The 27,029-nt window shown below is 43.0% G+C and overlaps 1 protein-coding gene across 1 annotated transcript; it reads right to left on the bottom strand.

Moving 5' to 3' along the window:
* Positions 1 to 321: 321 nt before the first annotated feature.
* On the bottom strand, positions 322 to 26,623 carry LOC137028421 (uncharacterized). The gene is made up of 3 exons (XM_067397181.1): positions 26,590 to 26,623; positions 1,601 to 2,222; positions 322 to 1,546 (listed from the first exon to the last, which is right to left on the bottom strand). Exons 1-3 carry the CDS (start codon positions 26,621 to 26,623, stop codon positions 322 to 324), a joined length of 1,881 nt encoding a protein of 626 aa, XP_067253282.1.
* Positions 26,624 to 27,029: the final 406 nt, after the last annotated feature.

Below are 27,029 nucleotides of genomic sequence, written 5' to 3' on the forward strand. Positions count from 1 at the left end.
ACCCAGGAGTCGGGGGACTGGAGTTTGGGATGATAGAGGTAGGATGTCAGCATTTATTTCGTTTTCTTCGGAGGAGTGGCAGACGACCAAGACAGCACTTTCAGGAACTGGAGTGGTTTCCACAGCAGGTGTTTGTTGGATGCTGCTGTGATCTGACCCATCAGGTGTTGGATCAGTTTCTGACTGTTTTGCAGGATGTTCAGGTGGGACTTCTTGTCCGTTTGAAGTTATGGTGCTTGTGGTTCTCTGAGAGAGAGATGAGGTGCTGTTCTCTGGGGTGTGTTGAGTCAGGTGGTCGCTGCCATCTCGTCCGGCCGCTCGTCAGGATGAATCTGGTTTCTGTTTCTCTTCCCACTTCCGGTCTTCCTCCTTTCGTTGGAAGAACTCTTTCATCATCATTTTCATCAGCTCTTGAGAGTCGAAACAAGGTGAAGTCTTTTGTTCTGGTATGGATTCATTTTGAGCTCGGTTAGCTTGGAATCTTTGTGAGTTTTTTCGTCGATTCCTTGGGCTGGTTGCTCCAGGGTGTGTTTGTCGTTTTCCCTTGGAGCCTTTTCCTCTGGGGTTTCCAAATGAGCTTGGCTGATTCCAAGTTTTCTCCCAATGATTCTCATGAGGTCTTGATTGGTTCCATGAATTTTCCCAGTGACGTCCAGGTGAGCGTTGTCGTCCACGTGGTCCATCCCAGCGGTTGTCTCTCTGTTTAGGTCGAGTACCAGTGTGGGAGTCCCGCTCTCGGTTGGACGAGGATGCATTCCACTCTTTGGGTGTCGGCTTGGCAAGGTCTTGACGCTGGGTGTCCTCTAGGGCCAGCCCTTGACTCTGAGTGTTGAAGTCAAGAACTGCAGTGGTTTTGGTGCCCTTTTCTAAGGCCATCTTCTGTTTGCAGTAGGCTTTGTGCGCCAAGTCTCTTAACTGTTGAGCACTCATTGTGCGTGGACAGGCAAGGACGCCAAGATGGTGGCTCACCCCAGGATGGAGGTTTCTCAGGAAGAGAGTTTTGAAGTTCAATTCCTCCTCCATATTCTGTTCGTTGTGAGACCCGAAGTACGCTAGCCTGAGTCGGCTATAGAAGACTTGAGGAGATTCATGACGACCTTGTTTTGTTTCCAGGGCAGCCACTAGTCCTTGTTCTGACTCAGGGTCGGCAAACTCTTTAATGAGAGCTTCTCGGAGCAGGTGGTAGTCAGTCTTTGTGTGGGCAGGCTGCCGGTCCAGGAAGCTGCGCACTTCAGAGCTGGATGTGGCTCTGAGCAAATAAAGTCTATCTTTGTCAGTGACATTGGGTCTCATCTCCAGATGGAAGTCAATATCTTGCAGATAACTCTGAACATTTGGACTACCTGGCACATTTGGAGTGAATTTGCCAATGTTTCTAGCAAGCTTGTCAAGGTCTCTGAGGTCCAAGCCATGAGATGATCTGTGGCTGGCTGGAGCAAATTCTTTTAGTTTAGTGGGGAGATAGGATTCTTCGGAGGGAGCTGGTGACTGTTTTGGCACTGCCCCCTTCTGATCATGTGCCAGTCCAGGAACAGGGGAGCCGGTCCTGCTTGGCAAAGGTGAAGTTGGTGTCCGACGTGTTCTTGACGGCTCACAGCGCAATTCATATGCATGCTTGAGTTCCTCTTTAATACTGTCGGACTCTTCTTTGATGTAGTCAAGCTGACATGTTAGGCGGCTGACCTCATTTCTTGACTCATTCAGGTGAGTTTCGAGAGCTTTAATTCGGCTGTTCTTGTCTCTGAAGTCAGCCTTTGCTTTTTCCAGTAGCTGTTCTGCGTACTGTAGCTTGTCGGAGAGATCAGCGTAGTCTGCTCTGCCTCGTTCCATTTCTTGCGTAGTAGCTGCTAGGGTCTCTTTTAGCCTGTTGATCTCCTCTTTTGTGTTTTGTTCCACTTCATCAGGCCCTTCTTGTTGTTCCTGAGCCTCCAGCTCCAGCTGTTCGATGCGTCGTTGTGCACGTGTCAGCTCCTGCTGGCGATGGGCGGCTTGCCTGTCGCTCAGTTTGAGGGTGGCGATGAGTGTGTGGCTTAAGGAGCCGGTGATCTTGGCTAGTTCTTTGTGACTGTAGCTCTGGCTTGGGTCTTGTTTCATGAGGCTTGCTATGTTGTCATCCAGCTGGTCCTGTGTCTGATGCTTTAGTGTTTCAGCGGCTTTAGGTAGGATGCTGTCTGTTACAACACTTAGCCAGGTCTCCAGATCCTCCCAGTGTCCAGCAGGGTCTGTTTTGTGCCGCGAGGGAGATCAAACCCGAAACTGACACAGACCTTGAAGAAAAACAAAACAAAACACAACAAAACAAAACAAACAAGCAGGGCAAATCAAAGGTGTAAGGGTGCAATGTCAAGTGTGGGCTAATGGGAATGAGTAATGAGTGTGTAAATGTGCAGGTAAGACTGGTTCTCGACTGTGGTCCTCTCGTGGATGTGCTTCTAACTCGGAGTCTCTGCGAAAAGAATCAGTAAGCACACACAGATAGCACAGCTCGAGAACAGCAGAAGAAAAGAAGAGCACGAAACAAACAGAATAGCATTTAGCAAAGAGCCGAATAATAATTGGGGTGCTTCCAGTTTTCCTATAAAATGAAGTTTCTGTCTTTAACACTGTTTGCAGTATGAGTTTTGTGAAATTTTAATTTAGGAGAATGGTTCTAGACAGGGGTTTTGAAAAGGATTTCAAAGTACCAGGACTGTGATTGTTATTAAAATTCCCTTCGGGGCGAAAGAAAAAAAAAAAAATAACAATGACAGTATTGGTTTCTCAGCTAGTAGGATTGACAACCATGCACCACAAAGCGTTTCTAGATGCGTGATCGGGGTTTATGGACGCCTACCAGTCTCCTTGTGGACCTGCTTGAGCCTAGGCTGGGTAGGATAACAGGGAAGGTAAAGTGAGTGTCATACTATTTTAAAAGAAGTGTTCCGTTTCCCAAATATTTGTTAAATATTTCTAAAACACTCTGCTTTTATGACTTTCACAGGTACAAATCCAAAAACCAGCAGCAGTAGTCAAACCAGAAGGGGACAACTGAGAGAGAGAGAGAGAGAGAGTGAAGTTTTGCTCCCAAAATTTGGAAAAATTACAGGGTTGACAGAGTGGTGGCGCTAGGGAGTCGCTACACCTAGGGGGTTGGCTTACTGCTCTAGCAGGACAAGTTAACTGACCCAAGTATTGAGGAAGACCCCAAAATTTTCTTTAAATAAATGAATTAAATCAAAGACTGAGGGAGTGAAAGTCTGAGACTAAACTTATTTTAAATGAATTTTTGAATTTAAATTTGGAAGTTGTGAATTAAACTTGTAATGGGTTCAGCATTAAACATTGAGAGCAGTTATAATCAAACTAATCAATCAAGTATCATCTGAATTAGGGAAGCCCAAATCGTAATTAATGACTAATGAAATTAAAATTTCAAAGCAATAATGACTAGTTAATGATTAAAATTGCCAGATGTTTGTAAGCAACTACCATTAAATTAATCCACAAATATCCATACCATATGAAAGCTAAACTGAAATTGATTATGAACTTGATTTTCAATTAAAATTGAAATTGAATTAGAATTCCCAATCAAAAATTCATAATCCCTGATGTCATTAAAATCAATAAGAGCAGTTACAAATAACAGGAAATGTCATTAAAAGTAATCAGGACGATTGCTAATTATAAAACAAAACCGTGTTTAACTGACAAGAGTAAATTTAGGAGAGAGACCACTCTTCAACAAATGAGATTAACAAAACAGGTTTTTTAATTTAGCATTTGTCACATTCTCTCAAATGGGAGGAGATGAGAAAAAATAAGATGTGTAAGTTAGAGAGAGAGAAAGAGGTGAAAGCACTAGAGTGAATTAAAGTTCAGTAACAAAGAAGTCATTCCAACATTGCAACATTGCATTCAGACCACAAACTGCTATGCTAGCCACTAGCTCTTTAGCAATGCTACTAGCTTTAAATAGACTGTAATGCAACCGCGCTAGTTTTAGCTAGCTCAGCTTATGCTAGGCTTTGTTTACACACAGTCAAATATGGCGCTGGCAGTCTGCGCATGCGCACTTAAAGGTTGTCCCGGAAAAGGTTTCTTAGGGCTTCCGGGTTACAGCTGTCACTGTCGTGGTGACTAACGCACAACAAAGAATACACTCGTTCTATACTCTTTGCACACAGATAACAAACAACAAAAGCACAATAATTATTGAACTGACAGCGCAGTTCATTCACAATGAACCATTCAGCTTCTCGCGTTTCAGAGCTGAACAACCCCCCTCAAGTTAGAGTGAGGCACATTAATCCACAGATTTTTCTGCAATTAATAATTAACGTTACTGAGATCTCGGCGATCTGAATCATTCGTGTCAGTTTCTGGACACGCAACAACATGCAGGATTTACTGCAACAAACACTTGATCAAGAATTTTCAAAATAATCCCATTCAAATCAAACTCAGACACGCATAGTGTTTAGAGTATTAATATCTCATCTCACGAATGAGCGGATATAGGCGGCACATTAGGTAGCTACTCTCTAATGTAACCATGCAGGGATTTTAGCTTAGTTGAAATAACATTGGAACACGCAATATTATCCACTAGCTACAAGGCCTAAAGAACAAAAGCAAGGAACACGCTTACTCTGTCCTGGTGCGCTCTCAGGCGACTTTCCTTTTGTCTTGGCAGACAATCTTAGATTCCTTTACTGCAGTTTTAACAACAACAACAAAACGTACAGACAAACAACTCGAGTTCAGATTTCATTCATTCACAGCGCCTTATGTGCAATCATTGTAATGACAATCAAAAACCTCGTTTCTGTTTCTAATCTATTTTCCGGATCAATAGAAAGATACAATCACACAAGTTACTTGTTTTGTGTACAAATTAGATTAAACTGCACGAATTATCTCCACCATTAATACTGTAGGGACTTAGCCTATTTATTAGCTCAATTTAATTGTTACAGGGAATAAGAATTGAATCAACTGTAAATGATTCACTGTAAATGATTCAGAATTAATATTTAACACTTCATCAATTATTCGTCCAGCGAAAATTGAGGTTAGAGTATTTTACCAATTCTGGATAAAATATTATTCTGTGGCCAACAGTAACAATATTTTATTATGATTATTGTTATTATTGTAATTATATTATAAGCAAGAGGTAACTTTTAGGATCTTTTGAGTTTAAGGCAGTAATTTGATACACAACACAAACTCGTATGTGAAAATCAAAAACAAGATTTATTGACTACTTCTAATGTTTACAGGAAACTAAGGCTAAACACACACACACATACACATACATACATGCACACACATTCGCGGAGTTGATGAGTTATGAAAAGTCCCAAGTTCAGTGCTAACTTAACTTATAACCGGAAGAAAATCACAAAAGCAGAGCTTTGGCTTGATTCTTTAGGTTTAAAGGAGTTTCACCAGTTTCCAGCAAGAGAGAGAGAAGTTTGCTTGTACCTGCGTTTGCTCTGACAGCTGAGGTAATCGGGTTGTTCCGTGACTCGTGTACAGCGGAGTCCCGCGTTCTGGATTGGCTGTCTTTCAGGTGACGTCTTCTCGGGAAAGCCCTGTGGGTTGCGCGGAAGCTTTGAAGGATGCTGCTGGCTGGTGAAGCTGTTCTGATCTGAGCGTCTGGCTTGAGCGGCTCTCTTCTTGGGAGACTTTGGTCAGATATTTGCAGAGGGTTTTGGAATCTGGATGTAACGGCTGTTGATCAGCGGCGTGGCTCGTAGTTGAAATCGACGACTGTTAGATGGAAAATCAGCCCCGGTCAATCAGTTCTCAATGACCCATGCGACTTTTCCGCCGTGGTCAAAGTAGCGGTGCTTCGGCTACTTCTGACCGATTTCTGACTTCCAGCTTATTTCATATTTCTCCACTGCCTGACTTGTTCGGACAGCGTAGTTTTAAAGGAGCAATTCTGGCTCCATCCTTCAGATGCGATCCTCCAATGAGACGTTGCTACGGAGATTAGACACGCCTCGTCTATTGTCTATTGATCACATCGCGTGATATCTGCAGGACATTCTCTTGTTTTATTAACAACTTTATAAAGTTTCTTAATATTTTCCTGATACTGAATTTCAATGTTTCATTCACACAGAATTACAGAGAATTATAAATTCTGCATTTAGAGCTCAAACACGACACACTTCTTCCACACATATTACTAGACTGACCTAATTAAAACAATGATTATAAGAGAAAGATGCATACAGGACTACAAACATATAAAGCATTGACTCCAACATATTAGTAATCACATCATAGCAAATGTTATTCTGGATATAGTTAATACTTTAAGTAATCGACAATTGTCCCTTTTGAGATTCAAGATTGAGTTCTTCAGCATAGTTTAACTTTGACCGGAGTCATGGGTGACGGGGTCACGATGGACGGCCACACAAGGGAGGTATTGATAGGACAGATTTGTCTTTAAATCCATTGATGGGTGTTTTCCTGTTCCGTCCGATAATACAAGAGGGTTTTGTGAGAGAATCAATAGATTTAATGTGATCAGATCCACGTGATGGGTTCTGATTAGTTTAAGAGTCCTTTGTTAAAAGAAGTCACGTCATCACTCCTGTAAAAGCTAGGTTTTTCCTGTCAGGAAATGGATCTTTTGGACCAAATGAAGCTTTGTTCAATCATGCCTCTGGCTGATAAAGCCATTTGGTAACGTCTGTCGAACGAGTCCCTACACACAGCACTGAGAACAAGAACGCCCAAAAACAAGACAGTTCCACCTCAGAAGACATGGAACAACTGATGAGACAAATTACAGCGTTCTTTGCAAACAACATAAACAGCGACGATCACAAGAATCAGTCACCCTTGTTATGACTAGAGACGGAACGGAAGGTCAGTGATCATCTGATCCACCTTCCAAATGGAGATGACTGCCACCTGTTCTACAACAGCACAGAACGAAGCGGTCTCTTGCAGCCAAACACCGCTGAAAACTCAGTAGTACCAGAGAACACAATTCTGGTTACTCATCACCCACCAATAAACCCAACGAGTTCCCATCTCAAGAACCATGCTTGTGCAACAGTAACAACAGTAAGCACAGAAGGTCAGACAGTCTGTCACAACCAGAAGGCATTACAAAAGGAATGCAACGTAGGAGACAAAGTTTTGCACCACAGCTCAACACAGCCATGTCAAATTTCCTCCTACCTTCTGCCAAAGAACTTCCTGCCTCACTGGACTGACTCCCATCAAATTAGGGATGATCTCTCGTCCTAAGTCCAAGATGCAAAGAGCCAATCTTCATCTAAGCCCTTCAAGAAAAGGGGGGAGCTAGACAGACTGAACCAGATCTGACCATACATACACTGCACTACATTACTTTACACTACACTACATTAACATACTCACCAACATGCTCTTCCTACAGACAGATATTAGTTTCAGAACCTAGCTCAACATCGACTTAGCTACATTCACCATAAGAAACATACAACCATCTGCACAACAAGTAGAACACCTTTCATTAAGCTGATACATGACACCTTAGATGCACGCAGTAGTGTTAGCCATACCAGGAAACACTTAACTGTTTTATTCTGTTTTGTTTTCCTCTTCCTCTCTTTCCCTTCTTCTTTATAAGGTAAAATACCTGTCTGCCCCATAAGGGTCAAGGTCATGACATTAGGATTGACGCACCACGCCTAAGGTCTGAAAGCCATTTGGAAATTCGAAGGTGAGCCCGAGAGAGCTCCATGATGGGTCACATAATTTTTACCACAAATGATGTCACCAGAACAACCTAGAACAAGTTAGAAGAGATGGAAACTAACAATTTAATCACACAATTTGTTCCAAGCATTAACATAATGAGACAATTTAGAATAACACTCCTAAAATTCAAACTTAATCCATTAGTACTCAGATAATCTAATGCCCTGCACCAGTATAGTGATCAATCATGGAGGTGTTGTTTTGTTGTTGCTTTGTGTGTGTCTGCTTCTGTCCATTTTTCTACAGTGTCCGCCGATGTCTTCATCTCAACACATCGCCGAACCAAGGGGGGATATGTAGGAACTGTGGACGAACCAGACAAATGAATCATTCAGATGATTCTTTCAAAACATAATTCTAATTCAGAATTGAGGTTCCGGCTCCGGCCCGTCTGCAGATAAAGCCAGGCTGATTACTTTTACGACACATGCTTCCTGATAGCAGAAGCGACATACCAAAGGGTCACCCAAGAAGACAGAGAGACAATCCAGACCCTTTTGTTTCCTTACTTCACAGGAAAGCCAAAGAGACTGTTGAACAAATAAATCTGCTTCAAAATTGTTCCAACAATTTTAACGGACTTATCAAACATCTTTTAACTACATACATTTTGCATTATGTGTCCACAAGTACTACCTGTAAACAGTTAGGCTTTAGAACACTCACAATTCATGTAAATGTGTTAACTCTTGACTGAATGACTGAAAGTATGCCTTATTTGGACTTAATTTGATTCTTTCTCCCTTTCCTATATCCTGACTTGAATGAAATCTGTTTAAAATGTATTGTATCCCATTTAATAGAAATTATGTTAAAATGGCACTCTCTGCTGAAGCAGAAACAGGATGTAACACTTATGTTTTATTGGGGGCAGAGGAAGGCCCTCTTGAAATAGGACAATGTCTGATTGGCCAGGACTCCTCAGAGGGGTGACAAACAAGTTTAAACGATCATATTGCAAGATGGTAAACGGAGAGAAGTTGGTTAGTAAACGAGAAAGGAGTTGGTTCTGTTCTGGGAAAAGAAGCCAAGACAAGTACCAAGTAAATGGAGTGACAAGAAGAACAGACCAGCCGCTCATTCAAGCCATCCAACCTTCACTCACTTTTCTTTTCTTTACTTAATTTTCCTTTACCGCTGAAAGTCTTGTGTCCTAAGTTTCGCCGCAAAGTTCAACCAACGACTTTTGCCGCTTCAACTCCAGCGACAAAGAGACTTCCTTCATTGTTCCACACGGACCTGACCTGGACCAATCATCGACTTGGGAAACCCCTCTCTGCACGACGAGGGAAATTCACCTTAGTCAATGCAAGCAAGTACCTCCAGATGAAAACTGAACTGGTGCATTTAAATGAATGATTCATGGTTCGTTCTGGTCTTTGAAATGCATTGATAGGAATTCGGTTAATCAGATCTCTCTCTCTCTCTCTCTCTCTCTCTCTCTCTCTCTCTCTCTCTTTCAAGACTCTTTCTCTCTCATTTCCTTCTTACTGAAACACGTATGAATGTGTGTGTGTATGTGCGTGCCTTTGTGTTAGATTAGTTTGTGTTAGAATAAATAAAATCTCTTGTAGATTTTAAAAGGAAAGTGTCTTGTATTATGTGCTTTATGATTTAATGTCTTAAACTGTGATCAAGTTACCGTGCTCTAATCAGTGTTTTCACGATTGTTGGATATTTATATCCGTTACAAGAGCTTATTACGGCTCGAGCAAATGAACGCTGGACGAATCAGTTGCTCAGTCGTAATCTAAACAACTCTTTATAATTCCCTAAATATTTCATTTGAGCTAATTTTACTTCCTAGGGTGTTTTCCCTACAGTGACTTCAAAAGGAGCACACTTGCACATTTGTGCATGTGTATTTGTGCTAGTGTGCATTTTAATAGTGGAATTCTGTCTGTAAACCATAACTTCTTGTCTATGCCTTTCTGATCTGTCGAGTTTGGTCTCTCCGTAAAGCTCCGGACACGAGCTATTCACTGAGACATGTCACACAGCTGACAAATGCATTTTTCTATGTGTTTAATGATACTGTGAAGAACACACTCCATTTGGAGATCTGATCTGATAGTCATAAATCATGCAGATTAAGTCGTGAGATCAAACAAAGAAAAAACTTGCCCGCCAACTTTGCATCAGTGTCATTGGCCATTCCACCTCAAGGAGGTGTGTCGGCCTATCTGTCATAAAAAGGAACACCAAGATTCTCCAGGGTGTTCTCTCCCGATTGTCTCACGAGCATCTCGTGCACGTTTTTCCCGGACATCTCCGGTGACCACGCGCTGCCATCGCGCTCAGCTTCGGGACTGCCATCTTCCAGCGAAACTCACTCTCAAGTCCTCAGTTCAAACCTTCCGCGGAACGGAGGAAGCCAACGAACTGCACCAGCGCTAACCTGAAATTCGACACACACAACCAATGCAAGTATACTGCCGTTTCTCAATCTTAGATGATGAAACTGATTTCCGTGCTGGCTTAGGACTGGTTGTGAGTTTGCTACTTGCCTTCTCTCTTTCCTTTTCTTCACTTCCACTCTTGTGTATATATATGTGTATACTTCTGTATATATTCTAGACGTATAATCTCTGTAGTAGTAGCTGCATATATTAAACACTTAATTCATGCTCAATTGTTCTGTTTGTTCTTTCAGCTGAAAACCAACTCACTTTAACGTTTTTCGATCGCTTTATGCTTTGATGTTATAATAACAAGTTATTTTCATGGCCAGATAATAACTCTGTTTATAATATTCTGTGAGGGACTTAGTTTGCTGGACAAACGAACAGTTTCTCTAAATAATTATTAAACCAGAACTAATCATATATGTAATTGATTATAATTCGTTGTAATTGATTCAAAATATATGTTTAATTCCCCGTTGGGTCGATATATGAATCATAATTTATTCATAACCTTATGAATTATTATATTCATATTTCATCCATAAATTGATTAATAACCGCTACACAATCGGCACACAGCATCGAGTTCTTCTAAGTTGTCAGGTATACTAAGGCGACGAAACTCCTCGGGGAGATTATTTATAAAGCAATCTTTAGTGGTAGATGTGATGGTTCTACAATATTTATGGCTGGGTGGTGGTTTTGTAGCCTTGGCTAATTGTATTATACACGAGACTAAATAATGATCTGATATAACATCGCTCTGCTGTAGAATTTCAACAGCATCAATATCAATTCCATGCGACAGTATTAGATCTAGGGTATGATTACGACAATGAGTGGGTCCTGAAACGTGTTGTCTAACTCCAATAGAGTTTAAAATGTCTGCAAATGCCAATCCAAATGCGTCTTCATTATTATCTACATGGATATTAAAATCACCAACAACAAGGACTTTATCCGCAGCCAGTACTAACTCTGATAGAAAATCAGCAAATTCTTTGATAAAGTCAGTATGGTGCCCTGGTGGCCTGTATACAGTAGCCAGCACAAATGTCAACTTACATAATGTTACATAAAGCACCATCACTTCAAAGGAATTATATTTGAAATTCTTTTGAATTGTTCTGAATATATTACTATAAATTACAGCAACACCTCCCCCTTTGCCTTTCTGTCGAGGATTGTGTCGATAATCATAACCTTGAGGACTAGATTCATTTAAAATAATGTAATCGTCTGGTTTTAGCCAGGTTTCTGTCAAACACAGCAAGTCTAGTTTATTGTCTGTGATAATTTCATTTACAATAAGTGCTTTTGAAGAAATCTAAATCTAATATTCCGTAACCCAAGCTTTATCATTTGTTTATCTGATTTATCTGTGATTTAAATTTTTTGAACATCAATTAAATTTTTACCCTTAAAAGGTTTCGGAAGTTTTTTGTATTTACTAGTTCAAGGTACAGACACAGTCTCTATGTGATAATATCTAGGTGAACGAATTTTATATGTGCTGTGAATTATTTGAGTTCTGTGACGTGAGGCGGCTAGCAGATGGTCGGTTTAGCCAGTTTGTCTGCGTCCTGATCTGGGCCCTGGTTTGTCATGTTTCAGCTCTAAGACTATTTAGGAAATTTCTAGATAGAAGAGCAGCACCATCCCGGGAGGGATGAATACCATCTCTTTTCAACAGATCAGGTCTGCCCCAAAAGCTTTTCCAATTGTCTATGAAACCTATATTATTCTGCGCACACCACTTAGACAGCCAGCCATTGAGTGATGATAACCTGCTAACTATCTCATCACTCCGATGAACAGGAAGAGAGCCAGAACAAATTACTTCTGCAGACATTGAATTTGCGAGTTCACACACCTCTTTAATGTTAATTTTAGTGATCTCCGACTGGCGAAGTCGAACATCATTTGTGCCGACGTGGATAATGATTTTAGAATATTTACGTTTAGCATTAGCCAGCACTTTTAAATTTGCTTTGATGTCAGGTGCTCTGGCCCCCGGCAAACATGTGACTATGGTGGCTGGTGTCTCTATTTTCACGTTCCGTGTAATAGAATCGCCAATAACTAGGGCACTTTCAACAGGATTCTCAGTGGGTGCGTCACTGAGTGGGAAGAACCTGTTTGATGTTCTAATCGGAACGGAAGAGTGGTGTTTGTTCTTGCCATTATGCCGCCTCACAGTCACCCAGTTAGCCTGCTGCGTGGCTTCTACAACCGGAACCGAATGTGCAGTGTTTACTAGGCTAGTCGCATCCAAAGCAGTATCTAAGGCCCTTTCATTCTCACTATCCTCAATTAAAGTTTGGATGCGTGTCTCTAATTCTGAGATTCCCTCTGTCAGCCTGACAATATCGCTGCATTTATCACATGTGTAAGTCTCACTGCTGACAGAAAGAGCTAAGCTGTACATGTTGCATTTAATGCACATGATAATCGTCGGACATGACTGACCGTGTGTTTGATGAACGCCGTCCGAAAAACTGCAACGCACACAGGACTCGCTGGCAGGATGTCTCGGTCGCTTGCCGGTGCCTGGGGCAAGGGTGATGTGCGGGACGCTGTACCTCGCGGTGGATCGATGAATGCCGGGCAGCAACGTCTCCACAGCTTCCCGATCTGGCGAGGACAGATCAGAATAACATACATCGGATAAATCCGCCATTAAATCGACAAGGAAGGTTGGTTTAGAGGAAAAAAGAAAGTAGACGGTAGCTAGCAGGCTAGCGGGCTATGGCTAACACTAGGTGATTATTATGCTGGTGGATTGCTAGTAATAAATCGTTCCGTTTAGTAATACTATGCAATAGGTTAAGTAATCTAGTGAAAAATAAGAAAGTTATATTATGTGAATAGGAATAAAGAGAAGGATTTCGGTTAAACTCCACGAAGCTCCGAGCGTAGGTCAGACAGCAGGCAGGCAGCAGCGTTGAGCAGCGTCCACAAACCTGCCGAAAGTCACAGTCGTCCGGAGCCGAGTTAGTGATTTACAAAACAAAGTTCATCAGGTTAAAAGCGTTCTGAAAACTCCAAAGTTTATTGACTCTGAACGGATCCATCCAGACGTTACAGATGGTACTGCCTACGTGGTTCGTGAGATTCTGGATTCCCGGCGCCGTGGTGGTCTATTGGAATACCTGGTCGATTGGGAAGGCTATGGCCCCGAGGAACGCTCATGGGTCCCCAAGAATGATATCCTTGATCCTAATCTGTTACAGACTTTCCACACCACCTGAACAGACCTGTCCCACGCCCTAGAGGACGACCACCACGACGTCGGGGTCCTCGGCCCTCAGGAGCCGGCCGTGGGAGGGGGGGTACTGTCACAGACACATCAGGTACCACCTCACTTCCTTTCCCCCGCACTCAATCACCAGCCTACTAATCACTGCCACCTGAAGTTCTCCGCCATCTGTCTCCAGCACCAGTCTCCATCTGCACCTGAAATACAACGAAAGGACAGTATTACCTTCTCATTTACATCCAAGAACTGCTTAATCATCACTCCCTTACCTGTTGCTCTGCTGATCACTTCAATAAACATCCATTACTGCTTTTATATCTGCCTCCGGTGTCTCTATCATAACAAATCCAAAGTACCATTATAATTACTGCTATAATTATTAACGTCCCTGTAACAATTGGTTTGCTTAAAAAAGTATTTTTCCATCTTTTTGTTACTCTGGAGCATCTCTCCCTGTTAGACTCACTTTTGTCCATTTCCTGCAAAATATAACATAAAATTGAGGTCCCCTTTCAGCTCCCTTTTGTTTCTTCCTAATTGTCAATTGGCATTTCTTTTTTTTTTTTTTTTTTTTCACCAACTGTTTTCTTCTATTGCTGTTAGTCCGAAAAGGTCTGTTGGTTTTATATGTTAGAAGATTTTTCCTAATTAGGCATCATTCCCCTCCAAAAATCATGCTAACATATAAAGTTGTACAAAGCAATATTCCCCTCCATGTAGGGGTCAACCTTACATGGTACATCCTTATCGGTGTTAGATCGCCAAGTCTGAGTTATCACCTCCTTTTAATTGCTCTGCCATAAATAAGTCTCTGCTGTATGTCTTATCATATCTCTGCGTTTTCCACTGAAGACATATTTCAATGCATATTCTGTGTTCCATCCAGAGACAAAACGTCTTGGGTTACGAGTGTAACCCTTGTTCCCTCAGTAAGGGAATGAGACGCTACGTCAGTGACGTGATGGGAATCCTCTGCATTTTTGTGTTCGTGAAGCACTATTGTATCTAACCAATAAGAAAACGTGACGTCAGAGGCGGGTGACGTCGCGGACCGGAACCTATAAAGCATGCCCACAAACGAAGAATGCTAGCTTCTGTGATATGTCTGAAGTAAGCGCTCCAGGCATGCTGGAGGTACGGCAACGTGACGTAGCGTCTCATTCCCTTACTCAGGGAACAAGGGTTACACTCGTAACCCAAGACGTTCCCTTTCGTGGGAACTATCGACGCTACGTCAGTGACGTGATGGGAACGCTGTCCCAACTACGCTGTGCCTCCGAGTGCGATCTTGTAACACCAAAGCACCCGGAGTTCTACTCACATTAAGATTATAAAATCTGATGAAGGTCTGCTGGGATGACCATCCAGCAGCGCCACAAATATCAACCAAGGAAACTCCTGACATATGAGCTCTTGAAGCAACCATACCTCTAGTTGACTGTGCCCTGACATCCAAAGGACACGGGTGCCCTAGGATTTTATAAGTCAATGTGATGGCCTCAACCACCCATTTATTCATCCTCTGCTTGGACGCTGGGCCCCCTCGACTCGGGGACCCGTAACATACAAATAATTGGTCTGATTTTCTCCAGAGGGCAGCTCTGTGAACATATGCATCCAATGCCCTCACAGGGCACAGCAGATTAAGTTTTTCCTGATCCGGTTTAGTGAACAGAGGGGGATAAAAAGCCTCCAAAACAATAGGACCTGGGACCCTAGTGGGGACCTTAGGTATGTAACCAGGTCTTGTATGTAGAAAAGCCTTAACCATGCCTGGTGCAAACTCTAAACATGATGGTAAAACCGAAAGAGCTTGAAGGTCACCTATTCTTTTCAAGGATGAAATGGCCAGTAAAAACACAGTCTTCAATGTGAGCATTTTATCTGACACATCTTCCAAAGGTTCAAAGGGTGCCTCAGCCAACCCTTGTAACACAATGGCTAAGTCCCAGGTCTGAGATTTTGGGCGTACTGAAGGCCTCAACCTCAGTGTGCCACGAAGGAAGCGAACAACTAAGGGGTCTCGACCTACCAAGACACCACCCATAGGAATATGATAGGCCGAAATAGCAGCAACATACACTTTTAATGTGGAATGAGTTAAGCCTTCTGAAAACTTTTCTTGAAGGAAATGAAGCACACAGTGATGGAGTATTTTATCCATCCAATAGAAAACAATTGTAGAATTTGTTTGCTTATTATAAAGGCTAGAAGTGTTGTGAGGCCCTCTTGGCCTTTGTAACTGCAAGGGTCAGACAAGTTTACTTGACCACTAAGAATATTTTGTTTGTAATTTTCCACTAGACAACAGGTGGCTGTGAAATGAACAAGAACATTGTCAAGGGTGTCACGTGAAGGCCTCTTGCCTCTGGGAGTGTTCACTGTTTTGATACAATGTTTCATTTGGCCAATGGGAAAAGGGTTGACCATCAAATTGGCAGAAGGCCATGAGAGATTAAGGCAAAAGATGTACAGTAGCTGGAAACTGGTCACCCTTACTAAGAAAATTATCTTACATAAGCAACACCTGCAATTAAGTAGGTGTGAGGGGAGAACACATGTAAGTGAGAATATGGGAAAATGTAAGAGCGAATATTACCAGCCAATGATATTAATTTGGTGTATTTTAAGAGATAAGAAAAAGCCAATGATATTAATTTGTTGTGTTTTTAAGAGATAAGAAAAATTTATAAAACTGAGCCCCAGCTAAGGGAGCCTCAGATGCGGAGCTGGCATCTCACTTTGTTGCTTGACAATAAAGTTAAATACTTCTGAGACCTGGAACTTCGACTTTGTGAGTTTTTCTGAGACCTGAAAACTCAGACTCTGCAAGTTTTTCTTCGAGACCAGATCTGAAGGGACAAAGAGACATCGAATTTGCCACGACATAATTGGCGAGCCTTGAGCCAGGAGCCAGGAAGAGGTCGAGGTGGAACTGCGGTGGGTGTGCTGGCATGAGGCTTCACAAAACAAAGGCGCTATACAAATAAGGTAAGCAATTTTGCTTATATTTGTTTTGTGTGGCCCCTTGTGAGCTAATGCCTGCGTGGTGACTGCCTAAGACTTCACCAAAACGAACCAAATTTAAAATGAAATGAATAAAAATTTAAATTGAAATGACTAAAATTTAAAATGAAATGAATAAAAATTTTAATTAAAATGACTAAAATTTAAAATAATTGATTGAACTGATTAAAATGAAAAGAGAAGTAACTTCCAGGTCCCAGGGGTAGCGCATGCGTGTGTCTAAGTGTAGTTTGTCTTTATACGCACGAAGTGCGTTTTTTGTTAGCCTGTGTGGGGCTCAAATGTCTGCCTGTGTGGGGCTTACATAAAATTGCCTGTGCGGGGCATAAATTAGCTTATGTGGGGCTCAGCCTGTGTGGGGCTCAAATGTCTGCCTGTGTGGGGCTTACATAAAATTGCCTGTGTGGGGCTCAGCCTGTGTGGGGCTTACATGTCTGCCTGAGTGGGGCTTACATAAAATTGCCTGTGTGGGGCATAAAATATTTATTTATATGCAAGAAGTGCGTTTTTTGTCTGCCTGAGTGGGGCACATAAATGTTATATGTCTGTATGTGAAATATGTCTGTCTGTAAGGGTGAAAAGCGCTGAAGTGTGTGATCACGCTTGTCTGTGTGATAGCCAGAGCGGACGGGAAGACCTGGAGCTGAGCGGGGGCTCCGAGCTGGCTGCCAGATAGACAAGAACTGTTAGTTGTAAATAAAGAAGGCCTTGAGAAGAGAGGGCGATTTGATTTAAAAAAAAGTGACTGAGATGTATAATATTGTGTATAATGCAGAATTAGGTAGAAAGTAAAATAGAATTGCTTGGGTTGTTTCTAATTGCTTTTTGTTGCTTGATGTAAAATTGATAAAAGTGTATGAGTGTGTTGTTTAAAAACATATGTAAATATTCCTGTTGGTTTTGTGAAATGGAAAAGACAAGTTTTTCAATGGACACTGAAATCCAACATAATAAAGGGAATGTAAAATATTGTTAAAAGAACTGTTGAAAAAAAAACTAAGAACATTCACAGAAATTGGCTCTGTGGTTTGGTTGGACACTGACCAAACACAGCCCTTAAAAAGTCAAAACAATTAAGAAAAAAGGTATTAGAGAAAACTTTATTTTTTCCATTTTGGCAAAAATTGTTACATATAAAATTTTTATTGATTGGTCTAAAATTGATAAAAGCATATGAGAAGTGTTGTTCGGAAGCATATGTGAATATTCCTGCAGGTTTTGTGAAATGGAAAAACAAGATTGTTAATGGACACTAAAATTCCAAATTATAAATGTGATTAAAAAATGTAAAAGAATTATAAGAACTGATGAAAACATTCCCAGAAATTGGCTCTGTCGTTTGGTTGGACACTGACCAAACACAGCCCTTGATAAGTCAAAACAATAACGGAAAAGGTAACAGAGAAAAACTGTTTTTCCATTTTAGCAAAAATTGATGTATAATAAATTTTTATTGCTTGGTGTAAAGTTGGCAAAAGCGTATGAGAATGTTGTTTAAAAATATATGTGAATATTCCTGTTGATTTTGTAAAATGGAAAACCGAGTTTTTAATGGACACTTAAATCCAACATAATAAAAGGGAATGTAAAATATTATAAAAGAACTTTTGAAAAAACTACAAACATTCCCAGAAACTGGCTCTGTCGTTTATCTGGACACTTTCCAGACTGTAAGCGCTGCGATCCAGACAGAAACACAGTCCTTAATAAGTCAAAACAAGTAAGCAAAAGTTCATAGAGAAAACTCAGTTTCTCCATTTTTTGCAAAAGCTGGTGTACAGTAATTTTCAAAGTGTGCTGCGTGAGTGAAAACCCAGGTGTGTGATTGTTTTAAAAAGTGTGTGATTGAGCCTGCATTGTAAAAACTAGAGAGTGAAGATAGGGGAGGAGCTGCCTCTGACAGAGAGAGGAGAAAACTAGAGTGAAGCTAAAGGTGGAGCTGCCTCTGACAGAGAGAGGAGGAAACTAGACTGAAGCTAAAGGCGGAGCTGCCTTTGATAGAGAGAGGAGGAAACTAGACTGAAGCTGAAGGCGGGGCTGCGAGAGGAGAGAAGTGAGAGTGTACAGGGAGGAAGACAGAGGGAAAACGTTCACCCTTTCTGGTTGTGACTATTTTATAAACCAGAAAGTGGGGAACAAATTCCAACATAAACTTTGAACAACATTTTGATTATTGAACAACATTATTCCCACCAGTGGACCTGAAATAGAGGAACTGCCTGTTTAAAATAACTAAGAAAGACTAATCAAATATCTTAATATTGTCTGATCTTCATGGTGATAACTAGTTAAGAATATATGCAAGCTGAGATTAGAGAGGCATATAGCCTACTAAAAAAGTGTGAAACATATAGTCATAATTTATATTATAATAGCATCAACACCTAGAGATGCCAAGGTCTAGACATCAATTACACAGAGATACTATAGGATAGCCTCCAAAAAATAGGGAAAAAAGGACAAAAAGCTTAAAAACATAAGGCAAGCTAAGGAAACATTTGATGTGGTTGTGTGCAGAAAAGCTAAATCATTGATAAAAAATCATTAAAATTAGGGAGATAATACAAATGGAGATATAATGACAAAAAGGAAAGGGAGCAGAGAGATCGCTTCCCCATGGACTGCCTTATGGCCCTTCAGAGAAAAAGATGTCTGACATAACAGGAAGAGTAGAAGAAAGAGGTAGGGCTATACGATATTGAAGAAAAAAAAATGTAATATGCAATTCGATATTGATTTAGGGGTCAAAGATGAAAAAGGGATTTCAAGCATCAAAACAATAAGTATAATACAACTTTGAATTGTCGTTGTTGTTTTCCAATACATCAGAATGGCTCTGTTTAATTCATAGTTAGAGGTATAATGCAAACCATAGAGGGTTAATTTGTTTGTTTCTTCTGAGCAAAAATTATTAAATTAGTTTTTACCATGATTTACAGAAAACACACAAATGTCATTCAGTGTAGCAATCTTGTCAGGGATATTTAAAACAAAAAATCTATTTATGCCATATTAAAGACTAATTACTTTTACCCCAAATGCTAATTACTTGTAATTTACATTTTAAACATTGCCACTATCCTAGGATTTGCCCATTTATCAGCAAGAATGTTTTACTCATTTAAAATGCAATAAAATTTAGTATGCTCGATTATTCTTTTATATATTTTAATACGTACAGGTTATAGTATGTTGTTTAAATTTTTATATAAATATAAGTGTTACACTTAATGACAATGGAACATTATTTCACCCACATTTTGACATTTTATTTTTCTGAAACCTTAAAAGTAGACATTTCACTTGCATTTAATGTGGTTTTTAGATATATTAAATCACTTTTGTAAATTTCTGTTGAAGTGGACTAAATGTCTTTGACCCTTAAAGGCACAGTATGTAGTATTTTTGTCATAAGATGAAGAAGCGTATGAGGTAACACAGCGCTGTTTATCATATTAAATGTATTTGAGTTGATGCAGAGTGTTCACTTGTTGCACACTGCAGTAAGCTAGATTGATATTAGAATATCATTAAAAACTAATATGACATAACCTACTATGCTCATATGAATACTCAGCAAGTGTCATGATCACCGTCTGTTCCTGTCAGTTCCCGGACTACATCTCCCATCATCCTCTCTGCCACTCACCTGCACACACTTAACACTAATCACTAATCACCACACCCAGCTGCTGCTCATTATCAGGACTATAAAGGACTTCCACTCACACCACCTCACCGCGAAGTATTGTTTAACTGTTGTTGCAATTCCGAGCGTTTCCCTGTATTCCCTGTCTGCCTGTTTCTTGTTGCCGTTACTGCCTGTTTCCTGTTTTTTGACCCATTGCTGCCTGTCCTGATCTTTGCCTGTCCCTTGACTACGATTCTGCCTGTTCCTCACTGTTCCTGTTTGTTCCTGTTTTGACCCTGCCTGTACGACCACTCTACTTTAATAAACGCTGCACTTGGATCTCCAGCCTGAGCCTCCCCTTCGTAACAGAATACTTCGCCACTACCAAGATCCAGCAGCTACCGTGAGTGTTCCTGTCTCAACAATTATGAATCCATCCGCCCAGTTGATCGGTCTCCGTCAAGGAGACAGATCCATTGAAGATTATGTTTTGGACTTTATTGAACTGGCTCCGTTAACATGCTTTGATGAGTTATGTCTTATGACATTCTTTCGCGGGGGACTGTCTGAACCGCTCAGCTCTATTATGCCAATACATGAGCCAAATGGGACTTTAGAACAGTATATAGAGCTGGCGTTGCTACTGAGTGGATCTCCGTTTACTGTGGGTGTCGCAGAGGAACGCGATTCCTCGTCTGGGTGTGTGATGGCCGCCGCGCCAGATGACACTCACCAAATGGTGGCCGCAACAATGAGTCACGTCTCCGCTGATCGCCCAGAGCAACGTCACGTCTCCGCGCCCAGAGCAACGTCACGCCTTCGCTGATCGCCCAGAGCAACGTCACGCCTTCGCTGATCGCCCAGAGCAACGTCACGCCTTCGCTGATCGCCCAGAGCAACGTCACGCCTTCGCTGATCGCCCAGAGCAACGTCACGCCTTCGCTGATCGCCCAGAGCAACGTCACGCCTTCGCTGATCGCCCAGAGCAACGTCACGCCTTCGCTGATCGCCCAGAGCAACGTCACGCCTTCGCTGATCGCCCAGAGCAACGTCACGCCTTCGCTGATCGCCCAGAGCAAAGTCACGTCGCCGCTGATCGCCCAGAGCAAAGTCACGTCGCCGCTGATCGCCCAGAGCAAAGTCACGTCGCCGCTGATCGCCCAGAGCAAAGTCACGTCGCCGCTGATCGCCCAGAGCAAAGTCACGTCGCCGCTGATCGCCCAGAGCAAAGTCACGTCGCCGCTGATCGCCCAGAGCAAAGTCACGTCGCCGCTGATCGCCCAGAGTCACGTCAGGTCTCTAGATCAGTCCGGGAGCGGAGAGTGTTGCGTTCCAGTGTGACCGATCCACCGTTGATTTCAGTCCGAGCAGCTGGCATCCCCAAGTCTCCGTCGGCCGCTTCGCTCTCAAGCCCGGTGGCCGCTTCGCTCTCAAGCCCGGTGGCCGCTTCGCTCTCAAACCCGGTGGCCGCTTCGCACTCAAGCCAGCCGGCCGCTTCGCACTCAAGCCAGCCGGCCGCTTCGCACTCAAGCCCGCCGACCGCTTCGCACTCAAGCCCGCCGGCCGCTTCGCACTCAAGCCCGCCGGCCGCTTCGCACTCAAGCCCGCCGGCCGCTTCGCACTCAAGCCCGCCGGCCGCTTCGCACTCAAGCCCGCCGGCCGCTTCGCACTCAAGCCCGCCGGCCGCTTCGCACTCAAGCCCGCCGGCCGCTTCGCACTCAAGCCAGCCGGTTGCTAAGCTCTCAAGCTCGCCGGTTTCAACGCTCTCAAGCTCGCCGGTTTCAACGCTCTCAAGCTCGCCGGTTTCAACGCTCTCAAGCTCGCCGGTTTCAGCGCTCTCAAGCTCGCCGGTTTCAGCGCTCTCAAGCTCGCCGGTTTCAGCGCTCTCAAGCTCGCCGGTTTCAGCGCTCTCAAGCTCGCCGGTTTCAGCGCTCTCAAGCTCGCCGGTTTCAGCGCTCTCAAGCTCGCCGGTTTCAGCGCTCTCAAGCTCGCCGGTTTCAACGCTCTCAAGCTCGCCGGTTTCAACGCTCTCAAGCTCGCCGGTTTCAACGCTCTCAAGCTCGCCGGTTGCTATGGACTCTTGTTCGCCTATTGCAGTGGACTTAAGCACCCTGGACGCGATGGACGAAATGGCTGCTTTGCCAGTGCCCACGGGCAAGATGGCCGCCCCTGCGGTGCTCAAGGATGCAGGGGTTGTTCCAGCCATTGAGTCCGCTCCAGCCAGTGAGTCCGCTCCAGCACAGCCTGCTCTCCTGGTCTGTCCTGTCTTGGCCCAGAGGGCTGTGCTCACTTTTTATGTCTTGGCTGTCCTACGTGCGTTGAGGAACTCGAGCTCTATTGCCGTCCCGGAGCAGCCCGAGCCCGCTGCCGTCCCGGAGCAGCCCGAGCCCGCTGCCGTCCCGGAGCAGCCCGAGCCCGCTGCCGTCCCGGAGCAGCCCGAGCCCGCTGCCGTCCCGGAGCAGCCCGAGCCCGCTGCCGTCCCGGAGCAGCCCGAGCCCGCTGCCGTCCCGGAGCAGCCCGAGCCCGCTGCCGTCCCGGAGCAGCCCGAGCCCGCTGCCGTCCCGGAGCAGCCCGAGCCCGCTGCCGTCCCGGAGCAGCCCGAGCCCGCTGCCGTCTCGGAGCTGTCTGCTCTCCCTGATACGGCCATGGAGGCCGTCACCGAACTGCCCGCTCTCCTTGATAAGGCCACAGAGCAGCCTTGGTCGGCCCTGCCACCACCGCCTGGACCATTTGCTCTACCGCTGCCGCTCAGGCCATCTGCCCTGCTGGCGCCACCCGAGCTCCTTGCCCATGAACCCGCCAATGCCTCCCTTGATTTCCCCAAGAACTTTTTGGGGGGGGGCAGTATACCTAGGGGTGGGGAGCTTGTGGGTGGGGACCCTGCTCAACCATGGCCTTTAAGGGCCTCTGAACTACTATGGCCATTCATGGACTGTAGGCCACTAGGGCCATGTATGGACTCTGTCCTGCCGTGGCCGTCCAAGCCACCTGACCTGCCGTGGCTGTCCGAATCACCTGACCTGCCGTGGCCGCCCGAGCCACCTGACCTGCTGTGGCTGTCCGAACCACCTCACCTCTCTGCCACTCACCTGCACACACTTAACACTAATCACTAATCACCACACCCAGCTGCTGCTCATTATCAGGACTATAAAGGACTTCCACTCACACCACCTCACCGCGAAGTATTGTTTAACTGTTGTTGCAATTCCGAGCGTTTCCCTGTATTCCCTGTCTGCCTGTTTCTTGTTGCCGTTACTGCCTGTTTCCTGTTTTTTGACCCATTGCTGCCTGTCCTGATCTTTGCCTGTCCCTTGACTACGATTCTGCCTGTTCCTCACTGTTCCTGTTTGTTCCTGTTTTGACCCTGCCTGTACGACCACTCTACTTTAATAAACTCTGCACTTGGATCTCCAGCCTGAGCCTCCCCTTCGTAACAGAAAGACAGATATTTAGACTTAGACTGTGGAGGGCCATGAGGGAGAACAGGAGTTGGCATTGCATGCTGTCCAAGAGGCGGCTTTTCTGTGCATACTTTTCGGGGGGTGCCAGATGATGCGAGTACCGCAATGGGTTGTTTTCTGAGGTTTATTGCGTATCACCTGTTTATTGTGTTTTCTGAGATTTAATAACTCTATTTTAATGTCAAGCTATTAACATATAAGTAACAGTCGTGTGCCCAGTCTATTTCTCTGCTATGTGCATTGGCCTAAAACTTTGACCTTTTACAACTTTTTTGAAGTAGCCTATTAAAATCATTCAGATATCACAAGCTGAAATGTAGGGTAAAGAAGAAAGAGAGATAAGCACATCAAGTTACAGGAAGAAGTTAGCAGATGCACATAGAACACATGAGAATGAAATGAAAGCCATGAGGGAGTCAAGAAAAGAGATACCAAGGCCGTACAAAGAAAACCTAAAGAAAAGAGAGACATCTAATTAAAGTCTGTCCGATATAACGGAGTTAGATTGAGACATAGAAAGGACTGATAAATGAATAAAGAAAGGGAAGTAGGCCCTGAGAAAAGAGCTTGCAAAATTGCAGGTTAAAATACAACACAAGACCACCAAAGAGTTAAGTAAATGATTGTGAGCTAATGTATATTGGTTAGGAGATTTAAGGAAAAGATGTAGAGAAAACAATTATCAAATGAGTACATAAGGGTAACTCAAACTATATTTCATTCAATTTACAATGTTTGGGAACTCTCCAAGACAGGGATTTCTTTTTTTTTTTTTTTTTTTTTTTTTTTTTTTTTCGGTTGGCCTGGTTGAGTTTCGGTGAGTTGAATTTGAATTTTGCCAGTTGTGGTAGTGGTCTCTTGTCAATATGTTGAGCTAACATAAAGGTTTGGTTTGCCAGGCCGTATTGTTGGTATGGTTGGGTGTTTTGAACAGTGGTGAAAATTTTATCTTTCTTGCTGTCCAAAAGGTGAACAATGTCAGACTTTTGTGTTTTAGAATCGTTTAGCCAACACTGATTTTTCTCTTTGGCTTGATGGATTGACTGTGGACAGTTGGAGGTGTTCGGTGAGGGTAAATTTTTGATTTTGGAATGAGAACTCGAAAAGAAGAGGCTAAATGAAACAAAAGGGGCAGAAGATCCTGTTAATTCTATAATATAACAAAAGGCCCACAAGGAGCAGGAATGCAGGTGAAAAAAGTTAAGTTTTGAATTCCTAATTCAATTCCACATGACACTTTGTATGTAGAGGATGCCACTTAAAATATTTAGGTACAATGATGAAACGAGCATTAAAAAAAGTAAATGGGAAGCCATAGACAAACCTCTTTAAAAAAACTGTATTCAAAAACAGCTGCAGTACTAAGAGAAATGGAAAACAAGTACATATGTAGGATTGTAGAAAAAAGCTAAACTAGTTTGAATTAAAAGTAGGACAACTGAACAATTACTAAGAAAACTCCAACAAAAATGGATAAGTAACCCTGAAAGAAAATGATATTGCATAAATGTTAGTTGACCGGTCCATAGGGAATTAAATTAATAAGCAGGCCTGCTGACAGGGATTGATCTGGAAGATTGCACAAACTGGTGGCCACCAAAAACATTGGAGTTTTCTCCTTAGTATAAGTGGTTTGTGCAGTTCCCTGAGGAAATCCAAATAACTGACAAAAAGGATTATAGAAATAATTGGAATAAACCTTTAAAAAATAGAGATGCTAGATGTGGGTTTTACAACTGTATTACTGACACTGACATGTCATATGAAGACACCTGAAATTTGTATCTTGTTATCCCTGGGAGACAGTTTAAAATTTGATCCATTGCAGAGATTCTAAGATTTTTGGATTGCGTTAATTAAAATAACCTTGTTGTACATTGTGTTGAATAAGCAAGATTGAGTGACCAAGCTAAACAGACATTTTTAACAGACATGATTATACAGATTATACAACAATTAGACTTATTGGTTTAACCCTAAAAGGTTTTTGAGAATAGGTATCAATAATAAGAGTTATTAAAATACTATGATATATATGTGACTGAAAATAAGGCTACTCAGAAGACTAAAATGCTGCTATTTTCTGTATTCTGTAAAGAAGAAAAATGCTTGCTGTTTTCTGCAAAAAAGAACTTGCTTTATTAAAATGGCATGGGGAAACTGCTGTTATCAACCAGATGAGACTTTGTAGAATTTATTAATCTATTATTTGTTCCAGAGCAAGTCGAATTGTGCTATGTTAAATTTGATAATAATAAACTACGTTATGTTACATCATTATATATAGCATATTGGCTTCAACTAGACGGGACATATCAGACGAAGACTCTTCTCCGCTCTTCAAATACGTAAAACATTAAACTTTATAAACATAGGGTTTTTTGAGTAAAGAAAACGCTTTACAATTTTTTTTTCAAACATCAGATCTTTATTTACCTTGGCATTGCATAGAGATGTCCAAACTGCGTGTGCACTTCATTCACGAGGGGAGGCGGATTAATGTAATGAGGTTTGATTGACAGTTTGAGGATCCAATGGAGTTAAGAGGTTTTGTCACAAGCTCTTTAAAATCCTTTTCATTCGTTAAATATTTGTAAAACCCACATACAAGCGTAAATGTTTTTTGTTTTTGTTTTTTGTAAATAACTAGTGCTTTGTTTGACTGAACTGTACAATTGTGCTTATTTGTTGTTTAATAAATATTAAATAGCCTTCCGCTCCAGTCTCAGCCGCCGAGCCCTCCGCTCCAGTCTCAGCCGCCGAATCAGCTGCTCCACGCGCCGCCAAGCCCGCTCCATGCTCCTCCACCCACATTTCCATGATGTCTCTGGGACTCCTTGTTGCTATCCTAAACCTCCCCAAGTATTTTTTTTTGGGGGGGGCCAAGTACCCGTGGGTGGGGGACATGTGGGGAATACACATGGGGGTGGGCTACGAACACCGCCGTGGCTGCCCACTGCACCTGACCCTCCGTGGCTGCCCACTGCACCTGACCCGCCGTGGCTGCCCACTACACCTGACCCTCCGTGGCTGCCCACTGCACCTGACCCGCCGTGGCTGCCCACTGCACCTGACCCGCCATGGCTCATGGACCCGCCCTGGAGACCTCCACTCCTACCCATGCCAGGACGCCCACCCCCCCTCCCCGGTGTTACATCTACGGCGCGAGGTCGCGCCTACCGGGAGGGGGAGGTACTGTTACAGTTCCCTCGTCTCCAAGACTCCATTTCCCATGATCCTCCTGTTTCTACACCTGCACTCACTTCCCTCGTCAGCTCCTCATCATCACCCATCACCATCACCTGGACTTCCTCGTTTGCACTCCCTATATATATATGGACTCACTCCCTTCACTTCTTGTCTGTTCTTAAATGTTATATTGTAGTGTTTGGTTGTGTGTTATGCTCCTGCTTTCATTAAATACCCATTAATTGTGGATGTCCGTATACGACTCGTCTATTGCAACCAGCACCCGTAACAGTATTAAT

Source organism: Chanodichthys erythropterus, chromosome 10 (genome assembly GCF_024489055.1).
Source record: "Chanodichthys erythropterus isolate Z2021 chromosome 10, ASM2448905v1, whole genome shotgun sequence".
Classification (NCBI taxonomy): Eukaryota; Metazoa; Chordata; class Actinopteri; order Cypriniformes; family Xenocyprididae; genus Chanodichthys; species Chanodichthys erythropterus.

What these genes read in the sequence shown, in the direction of transcription:
- LOC137028421 (XM_067397181.1), bottom strand. Translation starts at nt 26,623, where the DNA reads ATGGCGGGTCAGGTGCAGTGGGCAGCCACGGCGG. An exon ending in GCAGTGGGCAGCCACGGCGG is followed by an intron (nt 2,223 to 26,589) that starts GTCAGGTGCAGT and finishes GGCACAAAACAG; the next exon opens with ACCCTGCTGGACACTGGGAG. An exon ending in CTCAAGCATGCATATGAATT is followed by an intron (nt 1,547 to 1,600) that starts GCGCTGTGAGCC and finishes TTTGCCAAGCAG; the next exon opens with GACCGGCTCCCCTGTTCCTG.